Source organism: Haemaphysalis longicornis, unplaced genomic scaffold (genome assembly GCF_048455015.1).
Source record: "Haemaphysalis longicornis isolate Haplotype H1 unplaced genomic scaffold, Haemaphysalis longicornis Haplotype H1 scaffold_5, whole genome shotgun sequence".
Lineage (NCBI taxonomy): Eukaryota > Metazoa > Arthropoda > Arachnida > Ixodida > Ixodidae > Haemaphysalis > Haemaphysalis longicornis.
Window position 1 is genome coordinate 196,738,015 of NW_027526385.1, and position 21,797 is coordinate 196,759,811.

At 46.4% G+C, this 21,797-nt stretch overlaps 1 protein-coding gene across 1 annotated transcript in view; it reads right to left on the reverse strand.

Moving 5' to 3' along the window:
* Nucleotides 1-13,733: 13,733 nt before the first annotated feature.
* Nucleotides 13,734-21,797, reverse strand: part of LOC144138929 (uncharacterized) — a 105,640-nt gene continuing 97,576 nt past the window's right edge. Inside the window, exon 12 of the mRNA XM_077671445.1 lies at nt 13,734-13,893. Coding sequence (XP_077527571.1) covers nt 13,883-13,893 — 11 coding nt within the window. The 3' untranslated portion in view covers nt 13,734-13,882. The remainder of the gene's footprint in view (nt 13,894-21,797) is intronic.

The window sequence follows — 21,797 nt, forward strand, 5'->3', positions numbered from 1 at the left end:
GATGCGGGCGCCTTTAGAAGACGGATGTAAAAATAACGGGGGCACATATAAGCGCGATGATCACTTCTCGTTGAATTGTGGCAGCATATATGCGCGGTTGGCAATAGGCGCCGTGCAGTGAACAGAGGGCGACACTGAGCCGCGACGCCCAGCGCCGCCATCGGGAAATGGGAAAAATACTGGGTCGGCCACCGCTCACCAGCGTGTTCGGGTTTCGGTTGGACACCTGCTTGGCGGCACCGGAATAGGTGCAATATACGCAATTTTAGCTTAATTAAAACACACTACAGTAATTCTACAGCACCGGGCTAGGAATAGACTGAAGGATTGAACTGTTGACTACGCGTGCGCAGGAGGGGGGCAAGCGATATTCACTTCCCAGTGCCACGCACATCCAGGGGCCCTATTCTCGACTGCACAAATTGCCGGCATTTCGCCCATGTTTTTTTGCGTAAGCACGACGTAAGCAATCAGTGACGTGCTGCACCTATAGTTATGACGACATGCAGTGTAATTTGACGAGTCACTCATAAAGATCGCTACCAAGGTATCAAATATTGTGCAAGAAAGATATAAAAACACTTGGCATGTACTATAAAAATTAAGACGGTAGCTGAGGCTGACAAGAAAAACACATTTCTGGAGGTCAAATTTGGCATCAACACCACAAGGCGATCGAGTAACGTTGATCCAAAAGCGAGCGAAAGGCGGATGTCGAGCTAAAGAACATCACACAATTTTTTTTACTGTATCTATTTATTTCTTTCAATCGCTTTTAGTAACATAGCTGGGCTCACTGCTTCAATGCAAGCTTTGTTGCGTTATCACCTTCCCTGCCGCCACCGCCGCCAAGCCATCGTCTGCTGCTATGTTACAAGTTTATGGCGTGATCACAGAAAAAGACGGCCGCGACCATCGCTTCTATGATACATAAGAGCACCGAAGCGCTGCGCCTGATAACCGCGGAGCGCACCGATGTCGCCGATTCACTCATTCATCAAGCTCGACTTGAATCAGCGCTGTAATGAACCAAATAGTCACTATTCTTTGTTATTTTTCTCTTGAGTTCGATCATGTGACCCAACAGCTTACTAGGACGAGTATGGACAAATGCCATGCATTGGGTTTTCTTTGTCATGGAGAGGATTGTACTGCCCTCTTATGTTGCTGTTACGCCAAACAAATAATTTTTATTTTATTGCCAAACATAAAAGCAAAATAGTGCACGTTATTTGTATGCTCCATGATCGCTGACTTGGAAGCAGCTTAAACTATAATTTGTTTCGGTAGGAAACATGCTTTAAACAGCGCGCATGCGAAACTGCGCCTGCTGCAAATTGCCGCACATTTCGCGGCGCCTTAAGTCAGGGCAATTTTTTGCCCTATTTTTCTTGTAATTTGCGACAAAAACAGCCGCCATTTTCAAGCTGTTACGTAGCAGTACGTCACTTTTACGCAGGCTGAAGTTGCCAATGCATGACGTAATCGTTCCCGCCAACTGTTTAAATTACGTCACGCCTTCTCAGCCAATCACAGAGGGGGTGTGTATTACAAGCAGTATTGTTGTTGAATAGCAAAGACAGGCCTACGCTGTCATGTCCGCTGCATTTAGTCTGGTTTTTCATCGCCGGCTAAGAATTATGCGCCTTTAGTAACGAGAAATAAGGCAAACTTTAGAACTGGTGTCCGTAAACGTCATAAAACGTCAAAATGACGACAGCACACACAACCACTTTGTCAACCGGAAGCGCGTGACCAAAATTGAAAGCCAATCAGAAAAGACTTCCGGAAAATTGCCTGAATTGCCGGCAATTTGTGCAGTCGAGAATAGGGCCCCAGAACGCGAATACAGTCGGCCCCTGGCGGCGGCGGCGGGACGAACCGCTCGTAGTGTGGATGGCGCTCTCGCGTCGTCTGCTTTTTCGCGTTGCGTGCGGCGCAAGACGCGTGCTGCACACGACAAAACAACTAATATGTGTGCTCGTTTGGCAGTAAGCAATGACATAGTTACCTCTGCTTGCGCATTTCCTCTAGAAACGCCATAATCAGCGGCTGTTGCGGTTTAATGCGCTGGTTTAATTCCACGAAACATCTTCGCCGTGGTCACCGCTTGAGTGTGAAACGTGTTATAAACATTGCTTCCACACATTGCACTTTTATTATTGATGAGTGCAGTCGTCTGCCGTTTCGGGAACGTCGAAGGGTGCTTTTTGAAGGTGGCGTGGGGATTATTTAAAGGATAAAAGTTTAGTACGCGAAACGGGTAAGAAGCGACAAGACCTGGGCATGCGCGTGCAAATTCCACACCCTTGTAAAATTGCGCTGTGTCCTTATAGAAAGAAGAAACAAACAAAAACATTTACACTGCACACGACCCGTCCGCTATCGCCCATACATTACCGGACACGTATTTTACACCCGCAAGCGCCTGTGATCGTGTCCTTCCCGTGCCTTTTCTAAAATAAATACCATTTTTGGACAGTCGTTGTTTATACTAAGGAGGAGGAATAAACATTTATTCAACTGTATCGAGTTGCTAATTTTACGTATTATTTAAAATACGTTTCTATGGATGCGCAAGAGTATTTAGGGGGGATTTTTTGGTAAAATTAAGCAGTTGTGAGTTTGCGTCTGCCATGTGGCATTCCGTGTGTCATTTTCATATACCGACATGAATCACCTTGTCCAGAAAACGTGCCTCACTCAGCATAACCAAATGCCTAATATGGTCACGGCTTAACCTCTTAAGGTGGACCTAAGTTTAAAGAAAGAGGAGAAAACGCGTAATATAATGCACGTTGTTGCCCACATGTGTGAGGGGTGTGTGCCATGACTCACTGTTTTTTTTTCCCCACAATGCTTGCTTTCAATACAATTTTGGAAAAGGCGAGCCACAATTCCTGGACAATCTCGGACCAAAGGGGGGTTAATCAGTTTTGAAAATACGTGTTAAAATACTGCTTTTTCACCGCTACAGAACACGACGCCTAGTGTAGTTTCGATTGTAAGTAATAGTGATAACCATAGTTTGGCTTTTCGCGTTACATGCATTCTCTTCTCGCTGCACTTGCAACGTTGGCAGGACCTCCCCCCCCCCCCCCCCCCTTTCCCGAAAAAAAAAAAACGAAATGCACAGAATTTTATTTTTTAACCAATCCTCAAGAAGTAAATGCCAACACAAAGGCGATATTCAGTTTACAAAACAAAGTAGTTACCGGGAACCCGTTGAGCTGATTCGCCACGAGAAATAAAAAGGAAATGTTTTACTACGTCTGCAACAGCGCAACTTCATTTATTGCCATCTTTAGGGATCGTAAGCGACCTTATACGCAAGAATGCAAACACATCTCGCTGTTGCAGGCACCCGTTAGATTTTAAAAGGAACGCAAACGGTCAACAGAGCAGTCGTAACAGAAAATTTGTGCTCACTGTGAGGTCCCATGCTTGGTTTGCACACTGTAAACCTGCTTGTCACTTTGCGAAAACCTAGCTAAACATGAGATGTTGATTGTACTGCGTGCGTTGACAATTCAATTCGCAAGTTCACTTGCGACGAAAGCTGTAAATAAGTAATCCGAAACCGTTATTCATCAAACCTTCCTTCAGAGTCGCTAAAATTTCATGTAAAAGCCCGGGCCCGTTAGAGCGGTTACATTTATATATCTGCACTGATCAAAATTCAGTAATCTTATGTTGCCTCTTGAACACACAAAAAATATCGTAAGCTCTTAGAAAAAATTTCGGGGCAGTTACGCAGTGTTACCATTTCAGGGCATCCCACAAATGCAAGAATTCGTCATGCTACCAGTGAAAGCGATTGAGATTGCCGTTGTAAACTGAATTTCAGAGATCGAGGTTCCCTGATTTGTTTCTATTTATGCTTTTACTGAAGGCTCAAAGCCATAGTCTGGAAAGATCGAGCTTGCTACGAGCCACAGCGTACTAGTTCATTGTCACAATTACGGCCATTCTGAGATTCCCGATGAGTCGTCGCTTTTTTTGGCGTAGTAATGAAAACTTACTGCCGCTTCCATGCTATACATTGAACGTTGAGGAACCGAACTACAGGATACCACTCTTGTTTGCACCTTTCGTGCGCACATACGGTGAGAAAAAGGCACGAAAGTGAGCGCTGATCGTGAAGGGACGCGCCTAGGTGTTGTTGGACAAGCTAGATAGCGCCGCCTCCCATGGTTACAGCCGTGTGGCGTTTGTGCCTCGGGGCCATATCCCAGGACAAGCTGAGGTATATGAAAATTAGAGGATGGTGTGTTTATGTTGCAGCCAAATTGGGACTGGTCTTACGAATAGTCATGAATTTTGAACTAGCCGGCGTCGAATTATTGAGGGTCTACTGTAATTACCTACAGGCGGAGAAGAAGTTCCGTGCGGTTTGTCCAGCAACAAGTACTGCAGGCGCATCAAACCTGCTTTGTAACATACCCACCGCGGTGGCCCAGTGGCTAAGGCGTTCGCTGCTGAGCACGAGGTCACGGATTCGATTCCCGGCCGCGACGGCCGCTTTTCTGATGGAGGCGAAAAGCAAAAATGCCCGTGTGTACGAGATTTCGGCGCACGTAAAGATCCCCAGGTGGTCAAAATTAATCCGGAGCCCTCCACTACGGCGCGCATCATCGCCTGCGTTGCGTCGGCGCGTTAAACCCTACAATCAATCAAATCAATGCTTTGTAACATAACCCGTCGTCCTTAAGGGCTCGAAGCCTAATGCACAACCAGCCGCGGTGGCTCAATGGCTAAGGCGTTGTGCTGCAATTGAGCCCAAGGACGCGGGTTCCATTCCCGGCCGTGGCGGCCGCTTTTCTGATGGAGGCGAAAAGCAAAAACGCACGCGTGTGTTCGCGATTTCGGCGCGCGTTCAAGATCCCCGGTGGTCAAAATTCGTCCGGAGCACTCCACTACGGCGCGCCTCATCGCCTGTGTAGCGTCGGCGCGTTAAACCCCACAATCAATCAGTCGATCGATTCCCGGTGGCGGCGGCCGCTTTTCCGATGGAGGCAAAAACGCCCGTGTGTTCGAGATTTCGGCGCACGTTAACAGGTGGTCAAAATTAATCTGGAGCCCTCCACTACGGCGCGCCTCATCGCCTGTCTAGTTTCGGCGCGCTAAACATCAACCAATCAAGTCTAATGCACAGCCATGGGCGAACGAAACGATAACACGAAAATATAAGCGGCGCAAGCAGATTGGAAGATAATGCTTCGATAAGCGCATCATATATGGTGCCATGGTTCGAAATGTATATATATATATATACTTAGCAAACCCTTGGCCGCACTTCATACCCTGCTCTGCCACAATAAAATTTTCATAAATCGTTCAGTGTGGGTCCTGCGTGGAGTTTCTTTTTTGTTTCGGGTTTAATTTTTTACTTTCTTAGAGGGACCGATGACGTCCAGTCAAAAAACTAATGCCTTTCCCTATAGACAGGTTGGTCGACCGATAAGCTCTGGTAAGATTTCTGGACCCACGGTGCGTGCGTGAAACCGGGCGTCATCCATTGTGTCAAAACGGTTACTCGAAAATCGCGAAGAAGGAATGGTTCTAAATAAGACAATTCAATGATGAAGGAGTACAATAGTGTACATTTATCTCATTAACCATGGGCGGTATTCTCGTAGCTGTCTCTTTTGAAAACGTGCCTTTTGAGCCCCTTTCATGGTGACGTACTTCCGGTTAAGGAGTGGGCGTTGGCAGTAGGTTTGTTGCGCTTGCGTTACGTCACTTCCGGTTGTTTGCTTTTAGCCAATCAGGGCTTGCCGAGAGGGACACTTTGTAAAGGGACGCAAAAGGGACAAAACTCGAGAATTCCGCCCCATGTGTCGGTACACATTTAGATCGTGCGTATAGATGCATTTACTTTAAAGTGTGCGAAAAATTATCGCATTGGTTGATTCTTTGTTTGCGATATGGGGCTTGAAGGACTTTCAGAGAAGGTTTTGGTGCACTTTTGATGCAAGAAAGCTTTCGCTCTCTTCTCATCGTTATATTTATAGAAAGGGATGGCAAATTTGTTTTGTTTCACGAGTACACAATGGTTGTACGTGCACAACTACATTATTCGCTAAACAAATAATCGCCTTAATGTGGAATTAAAAACCTTACAAGATTTTTTCTTTTTTGGATGGAAAAGATCTTTCGCTCTCCGCACGAGGCAGCGCGAAACTCCCAGAATTCAACGTATATTTATTTACTATACATACTCACAACGTATACATTAAGGGCGCAACTTCTCCAGTTCAGCTCGAATCAGCTTATTGCTCGTGCAACTATATTTTTGACTTCGAGAATTTGTTACGATTTAAATGCCATCTTTGTGAGACTTGCGCATGCGCGACAGGCATGGCAGCCAATCATAAAAAGACCTGGGAAATCTTCGCCACTTTTTCCAAGGATTTAAAAGTCGAGCAGAGCAATACATTATAGAGATAAAAATATTATTTGTGGCGCTTACGTTCTCATAATACGAAAGCATTATGGTCTCTGGCGATACTTTCTATATCGATTGTGCAGTATATGTTGGTGCCATGAACACAGATCCAGATTCATAATTGTAGCTTGAAGTGCCTAATGACCTGCAGTTTGGTAAACAATGGAGGCCAATAAGAAAAGCGCAAAATGTAGTATACTACTACATTTTATACTACAGTCAAACCCGGGTACAACGAACCCGGGTAGAGCGAATCATGCTATATATCGAACAAAAATATTTCAGTTACGGAAGTACACGGGAATCATATTCCTTATAACGAAGGTCACATCCGATATATCGAACTCTGCGCGCCTAGAATGGCCGCCGAAATGCATGATCTCGGAGCGGCGATTGAGATGTGGATTGGCCGTAACCACAGAGCAAGAGCCGCGACTGAGACATTGCGCCTTGCATGGAGCGACGTGACGCCGGACACTTTCTGTAACTGTTTCCGACCCGCGGGACTCACGACGGACCCCGCCCACTCAGCGAGTCCGGACCAAGACACCAGCATCAGTGAACTGTGGTGAAAAAAAAAAGGCGGGGAAAAATTAATGTTCCGGGAAGAACTCGCCAACGTTCCCGATGATGTCGAGAATGAAAGCTGTCCGACGCTTATAATGAAGCGCTTTCGGCAGTCGATGTGCTCCGCCAATGCTTCTTCAATTTTGGAGAACGCGCACTCCAAGTGGTGCAAACAATGTTTCGTGTAGAGAATGCTATGCTGGTTGAAGCCACCAAAACGAAAGCGAAAACAAAAATCACCGCTTTTTTGCAAAGTAGGCAGTTAAGGCGGAAAGTAGATTTATTACTTGCAAAAATTGATTATTTTGTGTATGGTAATGGCTACTTTACTGTGTTCGTTTCTGCATGCTGCGGGGATGGCGGAGTTTGGGTGGGGGGAGGAGGGGGCTCCAGTGGATCGCGAACTCGTAACAATAAGCTCATTATAGGCGGGTTCGGCTATATCGAATAATTGGATATATCGAACTAATCGCGGTGCATATTGCAGTTCGCTATAAATGGGTTTGACTGTATTGTAGTACATGTAGTACATTTTATACTATTTTACTACTACTTTTTATACTACATTTATACTATTGTATATGTAGTATACTACTACAGCACTACCATATATAGTACAGTGCTGTGCTCGCAAGTGGCGCGCTCGGTGCACGTTCTTGCCGCGCCTTATTAAATTAACGGCGAGCGGCACGTGGATTTTTCGAGCCATTCGACGAGTCCAGCGCCACCCTTTTGACAGCAACGCTGTTTAATCTTTTAGTTCGGCCGTATGGGCATTACCAGAAAGAAATACAAAAAAAAAAAAAAAAGACCGCGTGCACGTGAGCGTGCTCCCCGTGAGGAGCGCCCGGCGTCGGCCAGGCAATTGTGCCACGCCAGGAGCTCGCAAAAATACGAAGAAAAAGTTCCCGTTCAGGGTGCAGAAACCAGCAAGCAGTGTCAACGCTGGCAAAAAAATCCTGGGCAACCTCCATTGACGTGAAACCTGGGGAGGGGCGAAGGATGCAGTATACAAGTGTATTCTTGGCGCCTTGGAGTTTTTGCCAACGGAGATGAAACCATTGCGGGGGGCGCGGGGGTGCGTTGAGGTATACCGTATACAGCTTTTCTGTAAAAGTCGCTTGTCTTTGAAGCTCGAAGCTCAACAGCTTCGAAGCTCAAGTGTCCCGGTGTTTTAGTACGCGTTACGAAGCGCTCCAGCGCGAGGCGTAAACGGGTGTCCCGGTGGTTTAGTACCGTGACTACATGAGACGACGATTACGACGACGACAGGAGACGCCAACAGCCCCGGCCCCTAAGGGGCTCTGCCTTAAAGATACCAAGCGCATGCGTATAAGCATGCGCCTCGTGAGGAGCGCCCGGCGTCGGCCAGCTCAGCCGTCGAGAACACTGCCCAGCGTTCGTGGCGTGATCTCTCGCGTGCTGTTCTCCTCGCCAGTTCACGTGCGTTATCGCCTGAATTGGGGAGCACGGGCGCCGAGTTTGCGAAGCCGGTTGCCGCGGGTTCTGGCGCGTGCTAACGCGGTGCACTGTGGGAGAGATGTGAAACCCTGCGGGCTTTCTTAAAACGACCCAGGTCTGCCAGTCATGGAGAACTTTCAGCGGCAAGTTCGGAAATCCATTTGAGGAGCAACAGCCGGGTCTCCGACGAAGGGAGAGATGGGGCGACAGCTGTTAATTTCTCCAGCCTTGCACCACCAGTGAAAGCTGCGCCATTTTTTTAAATCGCGACACATACAAGGCTTTCGCATTGACAATATCTGTTTTGGAGAAACTCCCGTGAGCAACGTCCAAGAGCTCCGAAGTAGATATGGGCGGCTCTCGTAAATGCCAAATGTTTACGCAAATTTATTTACACGACGATAGGGAGAACGACACGCGAACGAGCGCTCGTGTTCTTTATCGTACTCGTGTGTACGGCGCTGTGAACATTTGGTATCGACTGCCTACAAGCCCAACAGGTTCCCATTGACTTATGCGTGCGTTGATAGTCTCGAGTTTGCCCTGTGGAAAGTGTTCCAAGGACAGACGGAACAATTAAACCGATTACGCAGGAAGCCTAGAGGCACTCCACGCGAGTGTCAATTTGCATATAAAAGGAGGTCATGTAAATACCTTATACAGTGCCATCATATCTATAAATTCATTTTTGCATACTCCTAAGTAAGCGTAACGGAACTCGATGGGGTAATTTGTTGGAATGAATTTGTGATTTGAATTTGTACTTAGTTTAAGCTAATACATATTGCAAGTCCTTGCATACGGCATTATAAAATTCGTTTTAAAAACTGCTGCTGTTTACTGCGTACGGCCCGAGATATTATTAGCCACACTACCAGACGCTCACATTTTTAACGGCTCCCGTGTGAACTAATCAAGACCAAGAAATGCACAGGAGAAAACTTGGCGCGGTTATGTTGTCACCCGCCTTTACTGCTTGGGCCTTGCTGCCTATTTCCGTCTGCTGGGTACGTCTCAGTCATCTCAGTTGTGGAAGTCCTCCAGAAAATCGAGCGTAGAGCCGCTAAGTAGTTCATTAAAGGAGCCGTGAAGAGAAAACACAACTCTGTTTAATTTAAAAGAACTAGGATTCAGTATCTCACTCAGCTCCATTACAGCCACAAAAGGTGTTTTTTTAACGAAAAAAAAAGCAAGAAGTATTTAAAAACTTTCAAATTTTGCGCCACAGTGACGTGTTATGAGCAAGAATGATGTCATACAGGCCAACAATAAAATATAATTTTTGAGTGCGTTAACTGCACGCTAGCATTCAAGTGATGCGGTCAAATGGAACTAGAGGCCCCATTACAGACGTCCAGTCATGTGTCGTCACAACAGGTGAATTAGGCGGCGGCCAATCGCACAAAATTTCGTGACGTCATAGAAAAGTTACGGGAAATCGGCGAGGGGGTCGCAACTGCTTCACACGTTTTCTTTAATATCTCCGTTATTTGTTCAAATATTGCGATGATATTGGTATCATTGTTATTGGGACTAAGCCATCTTTTTAATAAACCCAACTTGTATTTTGTCTTCATGGCTCCTTTAAGTGCCCACAGTCCATGGTGTACACAACGTGGGGCTCCGTACAGGTTCATTTCATACCTGGAGGGGGTGCTGGGCGTGCGATCAGTTTGACCACACGGCACATATCCTTGCATAGAAAAATAGGCATTTAAGTGCACCTTAACTGCATGTACCAGTGCTACTGAAATGCACTTTGCCGAGTCACCACCATCAGTTCAGTGAAAGATGTCTGTGGAACAGCTGCGTACCTGTTGCTATACAATACAGGGTAATGTAAACCTCACATTTGACACAGCAACATTCACACTGCTGACGTCACAGACAAAATCACCATTATAGTGCTACAAATTACCGCTGCAACTACGCCATGACAACGCGTTGCAGACGATTCATCTAACGCCACTTCATCGAATAGCGTTGCAGAACGCCGTTTGGTCAGAGGACGTTTCATCGAATTCATCAAATTATGCAAGGCCTTTAGCGTGCGTGGACAGAAATAAATGAGATTGATGTTTTTTTGCCAGGGTGGCGGTTTCAGCGGCTCGGGTCGCATATGTTTTGTGGGGAAGGAAATGTTTGTCTTTGAACATTCAACAAATCCCTCCATCCTAGCACGCCGTGGTGTCGGCCGATACTATCGCCCATGCCTGGTTTGATGTTTTTTTGCAAGCTCTATTCGTCAGGATGATAGTAGCTTTTTTATTCGAGCATGTATTCCAGTTTTTTTTATTTCAAGATGTTTACAGGAGCTTGCAGAGCACTGGACTGCAAATACTTTACGGAAGTGACGCCATTTTTTGGTCTTAGTGGGGCAAATCTGCGGTTTGGTAGGCCTTTAATTCCTGGAACTCAACGGATATACCTGGTTGTTCAAAATTAAGTCGACAGGCGTTTTTTTTTAATTAGGCGCTTTGGTTTACGTGAAGCTCCCCCCTTTTGTTCTGTTTTGATAGCGGTTCCGAGTATTGCAGATTGCGATGTCAGCCAGGACTGGAAGGGTGCCAGTTATCACTTTTGCCTATGCCCCCACACCGTTGTCAAACTAAACACTGTACACAGCAGGCATGTCACAAAAGGGAGGAGCAGCCTTGCCCCGGTCCTCGCTGTGCCTAATCATGCGGGCGACGATTATTTCCCAGTTCGATATCTCGGAGTACGGATGCGCTATACTAAACACTGTACACAGCAGGCATGTCACAAAAGGGAGGAGCAGCCTTGCCCCGGTCCTCGCTGTGCCTAATCATGCGGGCGACGATTATTTCCCAGTTCGATATCTCGGAGTACGGATGCGCTATAAGAATTCTGCACAATGAAACTGCATAGAAATACGACTGCGTCTAACTTTTCAACGCAGACATGCCTGCTTACTGCAGGCACTAAAAAGTTAATTATTCGATTTCAGTTAAGAAACTGACATCAAGAGTCACCACCTCTATTCGTGTCCCTGTGAGCACATCACCTCGCTGTAGTGATGGTCTTCACGTACACCTAACCGCCTTATTTTTTAAAAAAGCTGTCGACTTAACTTTTATCACCCTGTATGTATACGTCAAATGATCACAGTTACTTAGCGCATCACTACAAACTTGCTGACTCACAACTCACAGGGGTTCGAGCTGCGTCGGAGCAGCTATGCTTTTTCGAGGAGAAATGACTTCTGGGAAAGCGTGCCAGCTGCCTGGTGGTGTACTGATTCACACACCACCTCAGTTCCTCCGCTCTGTCCGTTCGCCGTTTGACGAAACAAGGGCTGCCACGGGGAAACAAATGAGAATAAAGCTGGCACAGTAAAGTTTCAAAATTGATCGGAATCGCGCACATTTCTGCATTGGGTGGCTCAACAGGAGCAAAAAGCCACGTGCACACCTCCAACAACCGAAATCTGCCTGTAAATGACTTCTTGTCGACCATTGCTCATCGAATAATACAGTGACTGCGATCTTCTATGCTTTCATGCAATTTGCGAGCGATTCACACATGGAACTTCAAGTTACGTTTGTTCTCAAAACGATGGTCCGGTATCACTGCAGATAAGCATAAATTTTTCAAAACATGACACTTATGACACTTTTTTCCCTTCTTTCCAGTCCTCCCTTTTTTACAGCATCCAGCCTTACCTGGAACAAAACTCTGCATATGCCACTGCTTTCCACGTTTCTGGAACTAGCTGGGATGTTGCACATCCACTGCTATTTTAAAGGACGTGGTTTCTGGGTCCCACACTAGAATTCTACATTCACACGAAAATGGAGGGGATTTGGGGCTTCCCTAGGCCGGCCTTTTGGGATCACAAATGTGGGACATGTTCCAAGGCACTAAAACAAGTTGCTAATTACAGTTCAACAACTGTTTTAAGCGCAATGTGTGCACAGCACCAGCTTTGCAGAGCAGCTCCCCAGTTACCTGCATGAGCAAAGAAAGTCAGGAGGCAGAAACAACACTTCACCGCCCTTTCGCAGCCCTACAATAAAGTTTGCCCAGACCAGGGGCAGTACTCTCGCGTTTCGTCCGTTTTGAGGAAGCCCTGATTGGCTAAAAGCGAACAACCGAACGTGACGCCATGCAAGCACGGTAGAGCTATGAGCCGCGGCTTCTTGGAGCAGACGATTTGGAGCAGACGATTTTTCGTCGCCTTGTTGTGGGTTCGCTGGCGGAACAACAAACACAGAAAAGATAGTTTGAAACAGAATTAGTCGTTTAAAATATTTACAAGAACAGTTGCGCAAAAGTCAACCCAAAGCCTGCCTACAACTGAAAGTATGTCGCAACAAAACGGACAAACACGAGAATACCGCCCCAGCACAGCGCGTGCTAACAATCAACTCTCACTGGCATTCAACGAAGAATTCTTGGCCATGCTGTTCACACAAGCAAAGCTGTGCAGATATTTTGAAACCTAACCGAAATGCCAACCGACATGACAGCCAGGTTAGAGCCAAGTTTTGAGCCACACAGATTTTTCTCTACCATATGAACTGCACAACCGTTCCCGAGTCTGCTTACATGAGACAAACCTTGGCACTACACGCCAATGGGCAACACCCCCACAAGAAAGAAGGCCTGAGACTAGTGAACCCCTGCCCCCACCCAGGTGCAGAGGTTTAAAGGAGCCACGAAGACAAAATACAAGTTGGGTTTATTAGAAAGACAGCTTAGTCCCGATAACAATGATACCAATATCATCGTAATCTTTGAACAAATAACGGAGATATTAAAAAAAACCTGTGGAGCAGTCGCGACCCCCTAGCCAATTTCCCGCAACTTTTCTATGACGTCACGGAACCTTGTTTGTGCGATTGGCGGCCGCCTAACTGACCTGTCGCGATGACACATGACTGGACGTCTGTAATAGGGCCTCTAGTTCCATTTGACCGCATCACTTGAATGCTAACGCGCAGTTCACGCACTGAAAATTATGTTTTATTGTTGGCCCATATGGCGTCATTCTTGCTCTGAACACGTCACTGTGGCGCAAAATTTGAAAGTTTTTTAATACTTTTCTTTTTTTTCGTTAAAAAAACATCTTTTGTGGCTGTAATGGAGCTGAGTGAGATACTGAAGCCTAGTTCTTTCAAATTAAACAAAGTTGTATTTTCTCTTCATGGCTCCTTTAAGCTAAGGTGCTCTCCCACCACAGTAAACAGCCACTGGCAGCACCCTTTTTCTTTTATTTCAGGCACAAGGAGACGAAGGGAAAAGGAAGGGGGGCCACTGTGTTGCTGCTGGGCTCTGCTGGGGGGTGAGCGGACGGACGGGTGGGCAGCACCAACGGGCTTCCAAGAACACGGAGGCCATCTTCCAGGAGGAGGTGCAGTCCATGGGGGCTGGGCCGAGGTCATCTCAGGTCTCCTCTGCAAAGCAGGCAGCACGGCAAAGGAAGGGGCCAATCCCACACACACTGTGACAATGCATGGCATCCACAAAGCGCAGTGTCTACACCATACCTCGGCAAACTTGGCGCCGCTCACTCAAACTCACTCACAAATTTATTTTGGAATCACCAATCACTCAAACTCAAGACTCATCGCGGAGCAGCACATCTGCGCTCACTCAAAACTCAAACTCACAGTCAGCGCGAAACCCAGAATTCACTCGGGCTCAAAATGTACTCTAAACGCAAAATGAACTCAGAATGCTGAATGGACTCAGAACTCACTCGGTCTCAGGCGTACTCAAACTCAGTCGGGCTCACTCAAGCTCAAACTCACCATGTCACACTAGCCTCGCGCTCACTCAAACTCAAACTCACGCGTGAGTTTCAGTCCAAATTGGTTGAGTGAGTGGGCTCATGAGCGAGTCCGCTGACTTCTGGTCTACACTGCCATTCCTTCAGAGGACATTCGAATACCATATTTTTGTGATTCCTAAGCACACTCCCCTATGTTAAAAGCAAAGAAGTTTGCATGCGAATCTAAGCATCTTCTTTCCTAAGCAACTATCGCAAGGTGAATTTCACATGCATGTAAATGGGCCCTAGTTCATGTTGTGGCGAAGCCATTTATGAAGTGTTCAATTATGAACCAGTTTGATGTAACTAATGCAAGACCGACCTGCTGTGGGATGCTAAGAGCGGCGGCTCAAGCGGTGGTGCAACAAACTCGAATTATAGTGAGGGTGACCGAGTATCACACAAAAACAGTGGGTTTACTGTCTGCACCTATTTTTTACCTCGAATGTTTGCCCCAAATAAGACATTTTTTGTGCACGTCTTGTCAAAATATTGCTGGAAAAAAAAAAAAAAAACGGTGGGGTGTGTGAAGGATTATTTTAAGTTTTTCGAATGAAAGTATCACCACTCACTTTGGGCATCACGACCACAGAAAACAGCGGATGCTTAGAATAGAGTAAAACATGGTATGCAAGACAAGGCTTGCACAGGGCGCAGCATCTGCCACTGTTGTGGTGTAGAGGTTCTGTCTTTGTTTCTGGGTGCTAAGGGAAGTAGTTCGACTTTAGCTCCCCCCCCACCTTTCTTTTGAACTTTAGTTTCAATCACAATTTTGAAGGCAAAGGTTTGTTTTGGGTGTTATGATTGTTTCTGTTCATTGGGGTTATGTTAGGTTAGTTTACGTCACGTTAAGTTCATGGAGGGCAAAGTGATTCCAGATTTGGCACTGTTCTTGCAAAATGTCAGCGGACGGACATTGCTTTAGTGCAGTACTTAAGTACAGTAAGATGGCACGACTCTAGACACAGCCTTTACAAAACATGAAGATGGGGACCATGAACACTGAGTTCAAGTGTAAGGTGAGGGTGCTTGCCAACAGCATACCAAGTGAGCACGCACAAATAGGGGGGGTAAAAAAAAAAAGAGGAGGATTCTGAACAACAGGAGTTCCCGGAAAGTTGAACAGCATGCAAGTTCACTCAAAGCAAAATCCCCCCTTTTTTTAACTGCCTTGGTTTTGTATGTAACAATAGAGAGTTTTAGCAGTTTGTCTGTTACGTCGTGTACGTAGTTACCGCGTTGACCGGGGCCTGTCTGGGTACTTGTGCATTCGTCGCGGTAGAGGGATTAGTTCCGTGGGCCAGCCTTCGCCTTCACTGAAGCGGCTTGGGCACCGCCATTTTGGCTTTTGACGAGACTTGGCCAGGCTTTGTTACTGAACTGGTACAAGAAGCCGCAAGTGATTTGGAGAGGCCGTCACTACATGGCCATCTGTCGAAACTGCTATCACGATAATCACTGAGCTTACAACAGAAGTTTCACTTTGGAACGCTGGGAGTGTGTGATGTTAGCGCCGCCGTCCTGTCGTAATGGTGCCATGCAGCGTTTTCAGATTAGGTCAGTTGGCAAATTAGGTCAGTTGGTCAGTTGGCCGATCCAGTACTTGCGGCGCGGGCCGGTGCTGCCGCCCACCAGGCGGCGGCGCTGTGGTAGCGTTGAGATCGGTCTCGGTGCATCATCTGCTGCTCCTTGTTACTCTCGGCACTTTCTACACCACCCATGCCATCACTTGCGCCAGTCCTTCTACACCGCTCTTCTACACACTACGCTGCCTACACCACCTATACAGCCGGTCAGAACAGCAAGAGAGTGGTACGGGGATTTCACGACACCCGATTTTGCTGTCGACCTTCACGAGTAGGGTGACGGCGAGCGAGTAGTACGGTGATTTTACGACGACTAACATGACTTTATACCCGTCTTAATTGCTCTTGGCAACACTAAATGTGCACATAAAAAATGCAAAAAAAAAAAAAAGACCGCTACCTTTGGAAGAACAGGCAGAAACCAAGTTGGCAATGATGGAGTTCTAGATAGGGGGTGATTCAACAACGCCACTTAGACACCGGCCCATTTTCATGGCTTTCCTCACTCTTACGTTTTTGCGGCTGTTACGTTTTCCTTTCCCGGTCCGGTGAAAAACACATAACGGGGTTCCACTGTATTCCAATAAATACGGTACATCACTGTAGCGCGACATTTGAAACCTGTTCAATAATTCTTGCATTTCCGAATAATGTCTTTTGCGGCTGGAGTAGAGTTGAGTAAGTTACCTAAGGCTAGTTATTTCAAACCGACCAAAGTTGCACAGTAAAAGTTCGTGAATTCGAACTCAGTTATTTCAAACTTACGCTTGATTCGAACTCACGCCCCGGTCCCAGCACAGCCCTGTACATTTCAATGGGGGAAAAAAAACTCCAGATAATTCGAACATGTCGGTATCCAGAACGGTTAATTCGAACTATGATCCCCTGGTTTCCATCGCTCCTGGCAGAAAAAAATCCGCCCAGAGTGATTACAATGTATTGCAAATCATAACCAAACGAAATTTACTAGAGATGCAAAACAACGAAACGGAAAAACGGTGTGGCGCGGGCGCTACGTTCCTGCAACAGCTTATTTAGCGTCTACAGAGGGCGCCACACCACTGGCGCCAGTGCTCTGGCGCATGCCATCATTATTTACGAAGTGTTATTTACGAAATCACCTGCCACAAACATGTAGAAGCGCCTAATTTGCAATAGCGAGTCCAGAGGTGGTTTCTTTGTGATCTGCCCGTGCAGTGGGGCGCGATATCCGTTCATTCTAGTGCCCGCCCGCTAATTCGAGCAATTTTATGGTCCCCTTCCAGTTGAAATTACTGAGCTTTTACTGTATTCTGTCTTCAAGACTCTTTCAAGAAAAAGGATGAACTTGGCGACCAGTGCGACAGCCCAGTTACACGCAAAGCTATGTTAGCCGTGAACGTCTCTATAAACGCCCACTGACATACTGACAGAACACAACGCAACCAGCATGCATGTGAACTGCTTTGCCTCGGCGGAAACTTGCACACTGACTCTGTGCAGGGAGTGAAGAGAGTGAATGAACTGCGATAAAATGGGAATGAAGCACTGAACCGATAATTGAGGGGAAAAAAAAAAAAAGCTCGGCATGAAGCTTTCAAGAGGAAAGCGAGCGGACAAGTTTACGTAAAACGTAGTTTGTATAATGTTTCCATTGAGGAGCATGCGGCAGAAAGCTGCGGTGAGTGCAGTTGCATGCATACACGCAGCAACAAATACTGCTCAAGCTGCTAGCAGCACAGTTCACCACTTAGTACACTCTAAAGAGCATGCACCTAACAGCCTTTTTTCGATGAAGAAACTCGTTGAAGCGAGGGAAAGACAACCGCTTTTTGTGGAGTGCACGTCCCCGAGCTTATATCAAAGCCAGCTTTTAATATAGCAGAGTAACCGCAGGGAATTCCTAAACAAACTGAAATCTGAAAGGTGGTGCCTGGTAGTGTCTACTTGTGACACCACCGTACATATACAAACAGACCTGCTATGGTTTCCATGTGCAATTCAAAGACCACATTAAGAATTACACTGCACTTTATTAATGCTTTAGCTGGGGACATGGGTGTCCAAAGGGGGGGGGGGCAAGGGGGGGCAACTGCTCCCCCCCCCCTGTAAATTCAGATATTTTGACGAACAGCTTGTGGCCGAGATTCGTCAAGAGTATGACTTCCTTGTAAGGCATGGACACAATATTATTTTTCAATGGCTCCCTAGCCACTGCGGCATTTCTGGGAATGCATGTGCAGACAAAGCGGCTCATCGCGCCCACGGGAAGTGCCCATTTAGCCGACATCCCGTTACCGCAACATGATGCGGCAAGGTCACTGCGCTCCATCGCCCGCAAAATCATGCTGACTGTTTGGAATACGCCGGCGTTTTCAAACCCCCGCCTGCACTTGCTCGACCCTGACCAGCAGCGCCATCAACCCACTAACATGCCACGCTCGGATGCCATCATACTGTGCCGACTGTGGATAGCAATTGCTTTCACTAAAGCTTACTCATTCACTATCAGCATGACTGACAGCCCTGCTTGTGTCACATGCGCCACGGACGAGACAATAGAACACCTCTTGTGTCACTGTGCCCAGTTTGCAATGCAGAGACTACACCTGTCAACCGCACTCCGAAAACTCGACAACCAGCCATTAACTGCGCAGACTGTTTAGTGTCACAGGCGTTGCCCATCACAGTACCAAAAGGTCACAAAGGCATTACTTCGTTTCTTAAAAGACACATGCCTGTCTGAACGATTGTACAGACACTGTGTGCCATTGTTTATTTGTCACTTGGTTAGTTTATCGTTTCAGTTTAGGCTTCATTATCGCCCACTGTTTTGTTTTTGTAGTTATCTTTTTCTCTTCTTGCTCCTCAAGCTCTATCCCCTGACTTTTCAATACCCTTTCTTTCTCTTTATATCCTTCCTTCCCCACTTCTTATGCGTAGGGTAGCCAACCAACCGGACTGTAACCTGGTTAACCTCCCTGCCTTTCATGCACTGTATTATCCTTCCTTCCTTCATCCTTGATGCACTACAAAAAAGCTGCACAGCTTGGTTGGCCCATTATTAAAATAACTTTGCCCTGATGGACGGAAGAGAGGGTTTGTCCCGTCCTTTAGCGCAAAGTTTTTTAAATTACCTATGTACGTGTACCAACTAGCCCAACAATCCAAGCTACTCAAATAATCAGCACACTCATGCAGGTCCTGCGTATCCGTATGGAACGCCCTTCAGGACTGCAATCAACATAGCACTTCAGACACTGACTAACATTGCCGGTCATGTGATGGCAGCGAAACAGGCTGCCTGTGCTGGCTATTGAAGATAGCGAACAATTCTGAAAAGTTTGATGTTCTTTTTTTTAATTTTTTCCCCTAAACTTTAGATTTATGCAGTCCTACCGCAAGAAGTTCAGTTTTCGGACGAATTTGCAGCTATATCTAGCAAAAAATCTTCACCGCTACACTTAGTCGGGAGAGTGTAACATCCTCCCGTGCCATCCCATCCCTTGTACACCCTTTCCTTCGAAATAGCGAAATGTCAGCACCACCCAAGCCCAGAAACAAAACCTATGAATCAGCCCCTCAAAACGCTTGTATGCCTGTACTGCATTGAAAGTCGGGGAGGCCAGTAGTATCTTTATTGTGTGAGCCATTCCAACAGACTTCATCACACATGTCATCTCACAATTTGCCCAGAAAAACCCGAGGCGTCTGCAGCTGCTAGTCAAGGAAGATTGACGAAGTGCAGTTGTATGTATGTGAACGTATTGTGCTGTGTGCTGGTGATCAGTTGGCGTGAGTCGAGAACCCTCACGCAGCGAGACTGGCCACTCTTCTTTACAAAGTGACAGTAACTTTTCGATTTTCTTTATTAACTTTATTTCTTTGTTCGGTAATAAAATCCAATGTATATTCTCCTAGTCTGGTTCTAATTCGCTAAATAGCGCCTTTTTGGTGTTTTCAAAAAGCCCCCCCCCCCCTCCCCCCTGCTAATGGATGCCCCCCCCTTGCAAAAAGTTCTGCGGACGCCCATGGCTGGGGGCAAGTCTTCGAGTACCATTTTTCATCTCGTGTATAGTTAACAATATGTTGCCATGTGGCCCACTGCCGTTGCCAGCATTTATTTTGGCAGCATACGTAAGGGTGGTAGGTGTAAAAATTCCCCTTTCAAACGTTCTAGGGTCCTAGCAGGGTAACCGTTTCACTTTAAGGTTTGGTATAGAAAGCATATACCGTATTTTCGCACGTATAATCCGCCCCTGCATATAATCCACACCCCCACTTTCAGCCCTACGGAAAAGAAAAAAACCTTCGCGTATTGCCCGCAGATTTCATACAGGAAAGGCTGCACCAAAGCTACTGCTCAAGCAACACATCACATATCATGTAGACAGAAAAGGCGTAAAATTCAGTTGTTAGAGTGCGCTCGTCCTTGTTTTTTCTTTTTTGTCCTTGTATGTTTTGCGCAATCGCTGCCATGAAAGGCTTAGTCAGTGTTACTGTATAGGAGCTTCACGGCAGAGCGTGCATTGCCGCGAAGCTTAACTAAAGGAAACACCCAGCGTATTATCTGCACCCCTACTTTGCCACAGAAGTTTTCGCATATTTAGTGCGGGTTATACGCGCGAAAATACGGTACGCCGCAAAAATTGGTTGGCTGTCTTTTTAAAGCGAGACCGCTTGGTGGTTGAGCTAGTGTGAGGTGAGGTAGCTTCGCTCAGTCCTCAGCCCTTTTAAGGCTTCTGGCACACCTGAGCCCCCTTCGACACTGGTTGCAAACTTTTTACTTACCACTGGAAAGATGGGTCAACTGTTTTTTCAGCGGTGTAAGAAAACAGAGCAGCAAATTCGAACTTAGCTTATATACACGTTGAACATGCAAATATGTAGATGATCAAATGCACTCTCCAAAAAGTTGCAAACTTGAAGGTCCTTTGGCAAAAAACAAGTGAACAAAAAATAATCCAGAACGAAAGCTTTGAAGTACTCACTAATCTCAAAAACTATTCCTACATAAAGAGGTGATCTACCAACAACAGCTTTTTATACTTTAAAAGGTTGGGGGGGGGGGGGGGGATTTACTTGAAACTGCGCGGAATGCAAGATGTCCCTCTGAATAACAGCTGTGTGAAAATATTTTCTGTAACACTAAACACTAGTTTCACAGTAACCAGCCCGCAAAGGAGCATAATTAGCCGAAAAGCTGCACTTGAGTAGATGAACATTTCAGCCACAAGCCACAATCTCGGTCGCATAATTGAAACGAACCACGATTCTGACCCAGCACGTCTTGGACCAACCACTAGATGGCCGGTACTGGCCTTACAAGCGCCTTGAAGGCTACAAAATTGGGGATTGAAATTGTTGACAACTGGAGATCAATGGAAACAACAGCAGTCGCACATTGGTGCAAAAGATAAGACTGCAGGCTGTAAGAAGCCTGGCAGGTGGTTGTGAATTGCGTGCACTTTCCACCACGGAGTTTAAAACTGACCCCGGAGTTTAAAACTGATATAGTACTGAAAACTAGCTGGAAACTCGGTGCGAGTGCTATGAATGCATCACACTGCACTACAAGGTTCTCAACAGCTTCAGCTTATCAATGACTCTGGTCCCTAACACTAATCTTCCAGCAGGTGACTCGGTGCACACTGCAACACACACACACACACACAAAAAAAAAAACACTTGCATAAACACCCAACCCAAATGGTGGCCAGGACACACTACAGTGAAACCTAGTTACAAGTGACACTGTTACTAGAGACACCTGGTTATAGGAGACATTTGAATGAAGATGGTTTGGTTGGTTTTCCCATGTTCGCCATGTGAGCGACATTGCACACAAGAGACCTTGGTTACAAGAGACATTGCCTGGGTCCCTCGAGTGTCCCTTGTAACAAGGTTTTACTGTATAACGGGTGCATTGAAGTGGAAACCTTTTTTTATCTGAAATTACTGG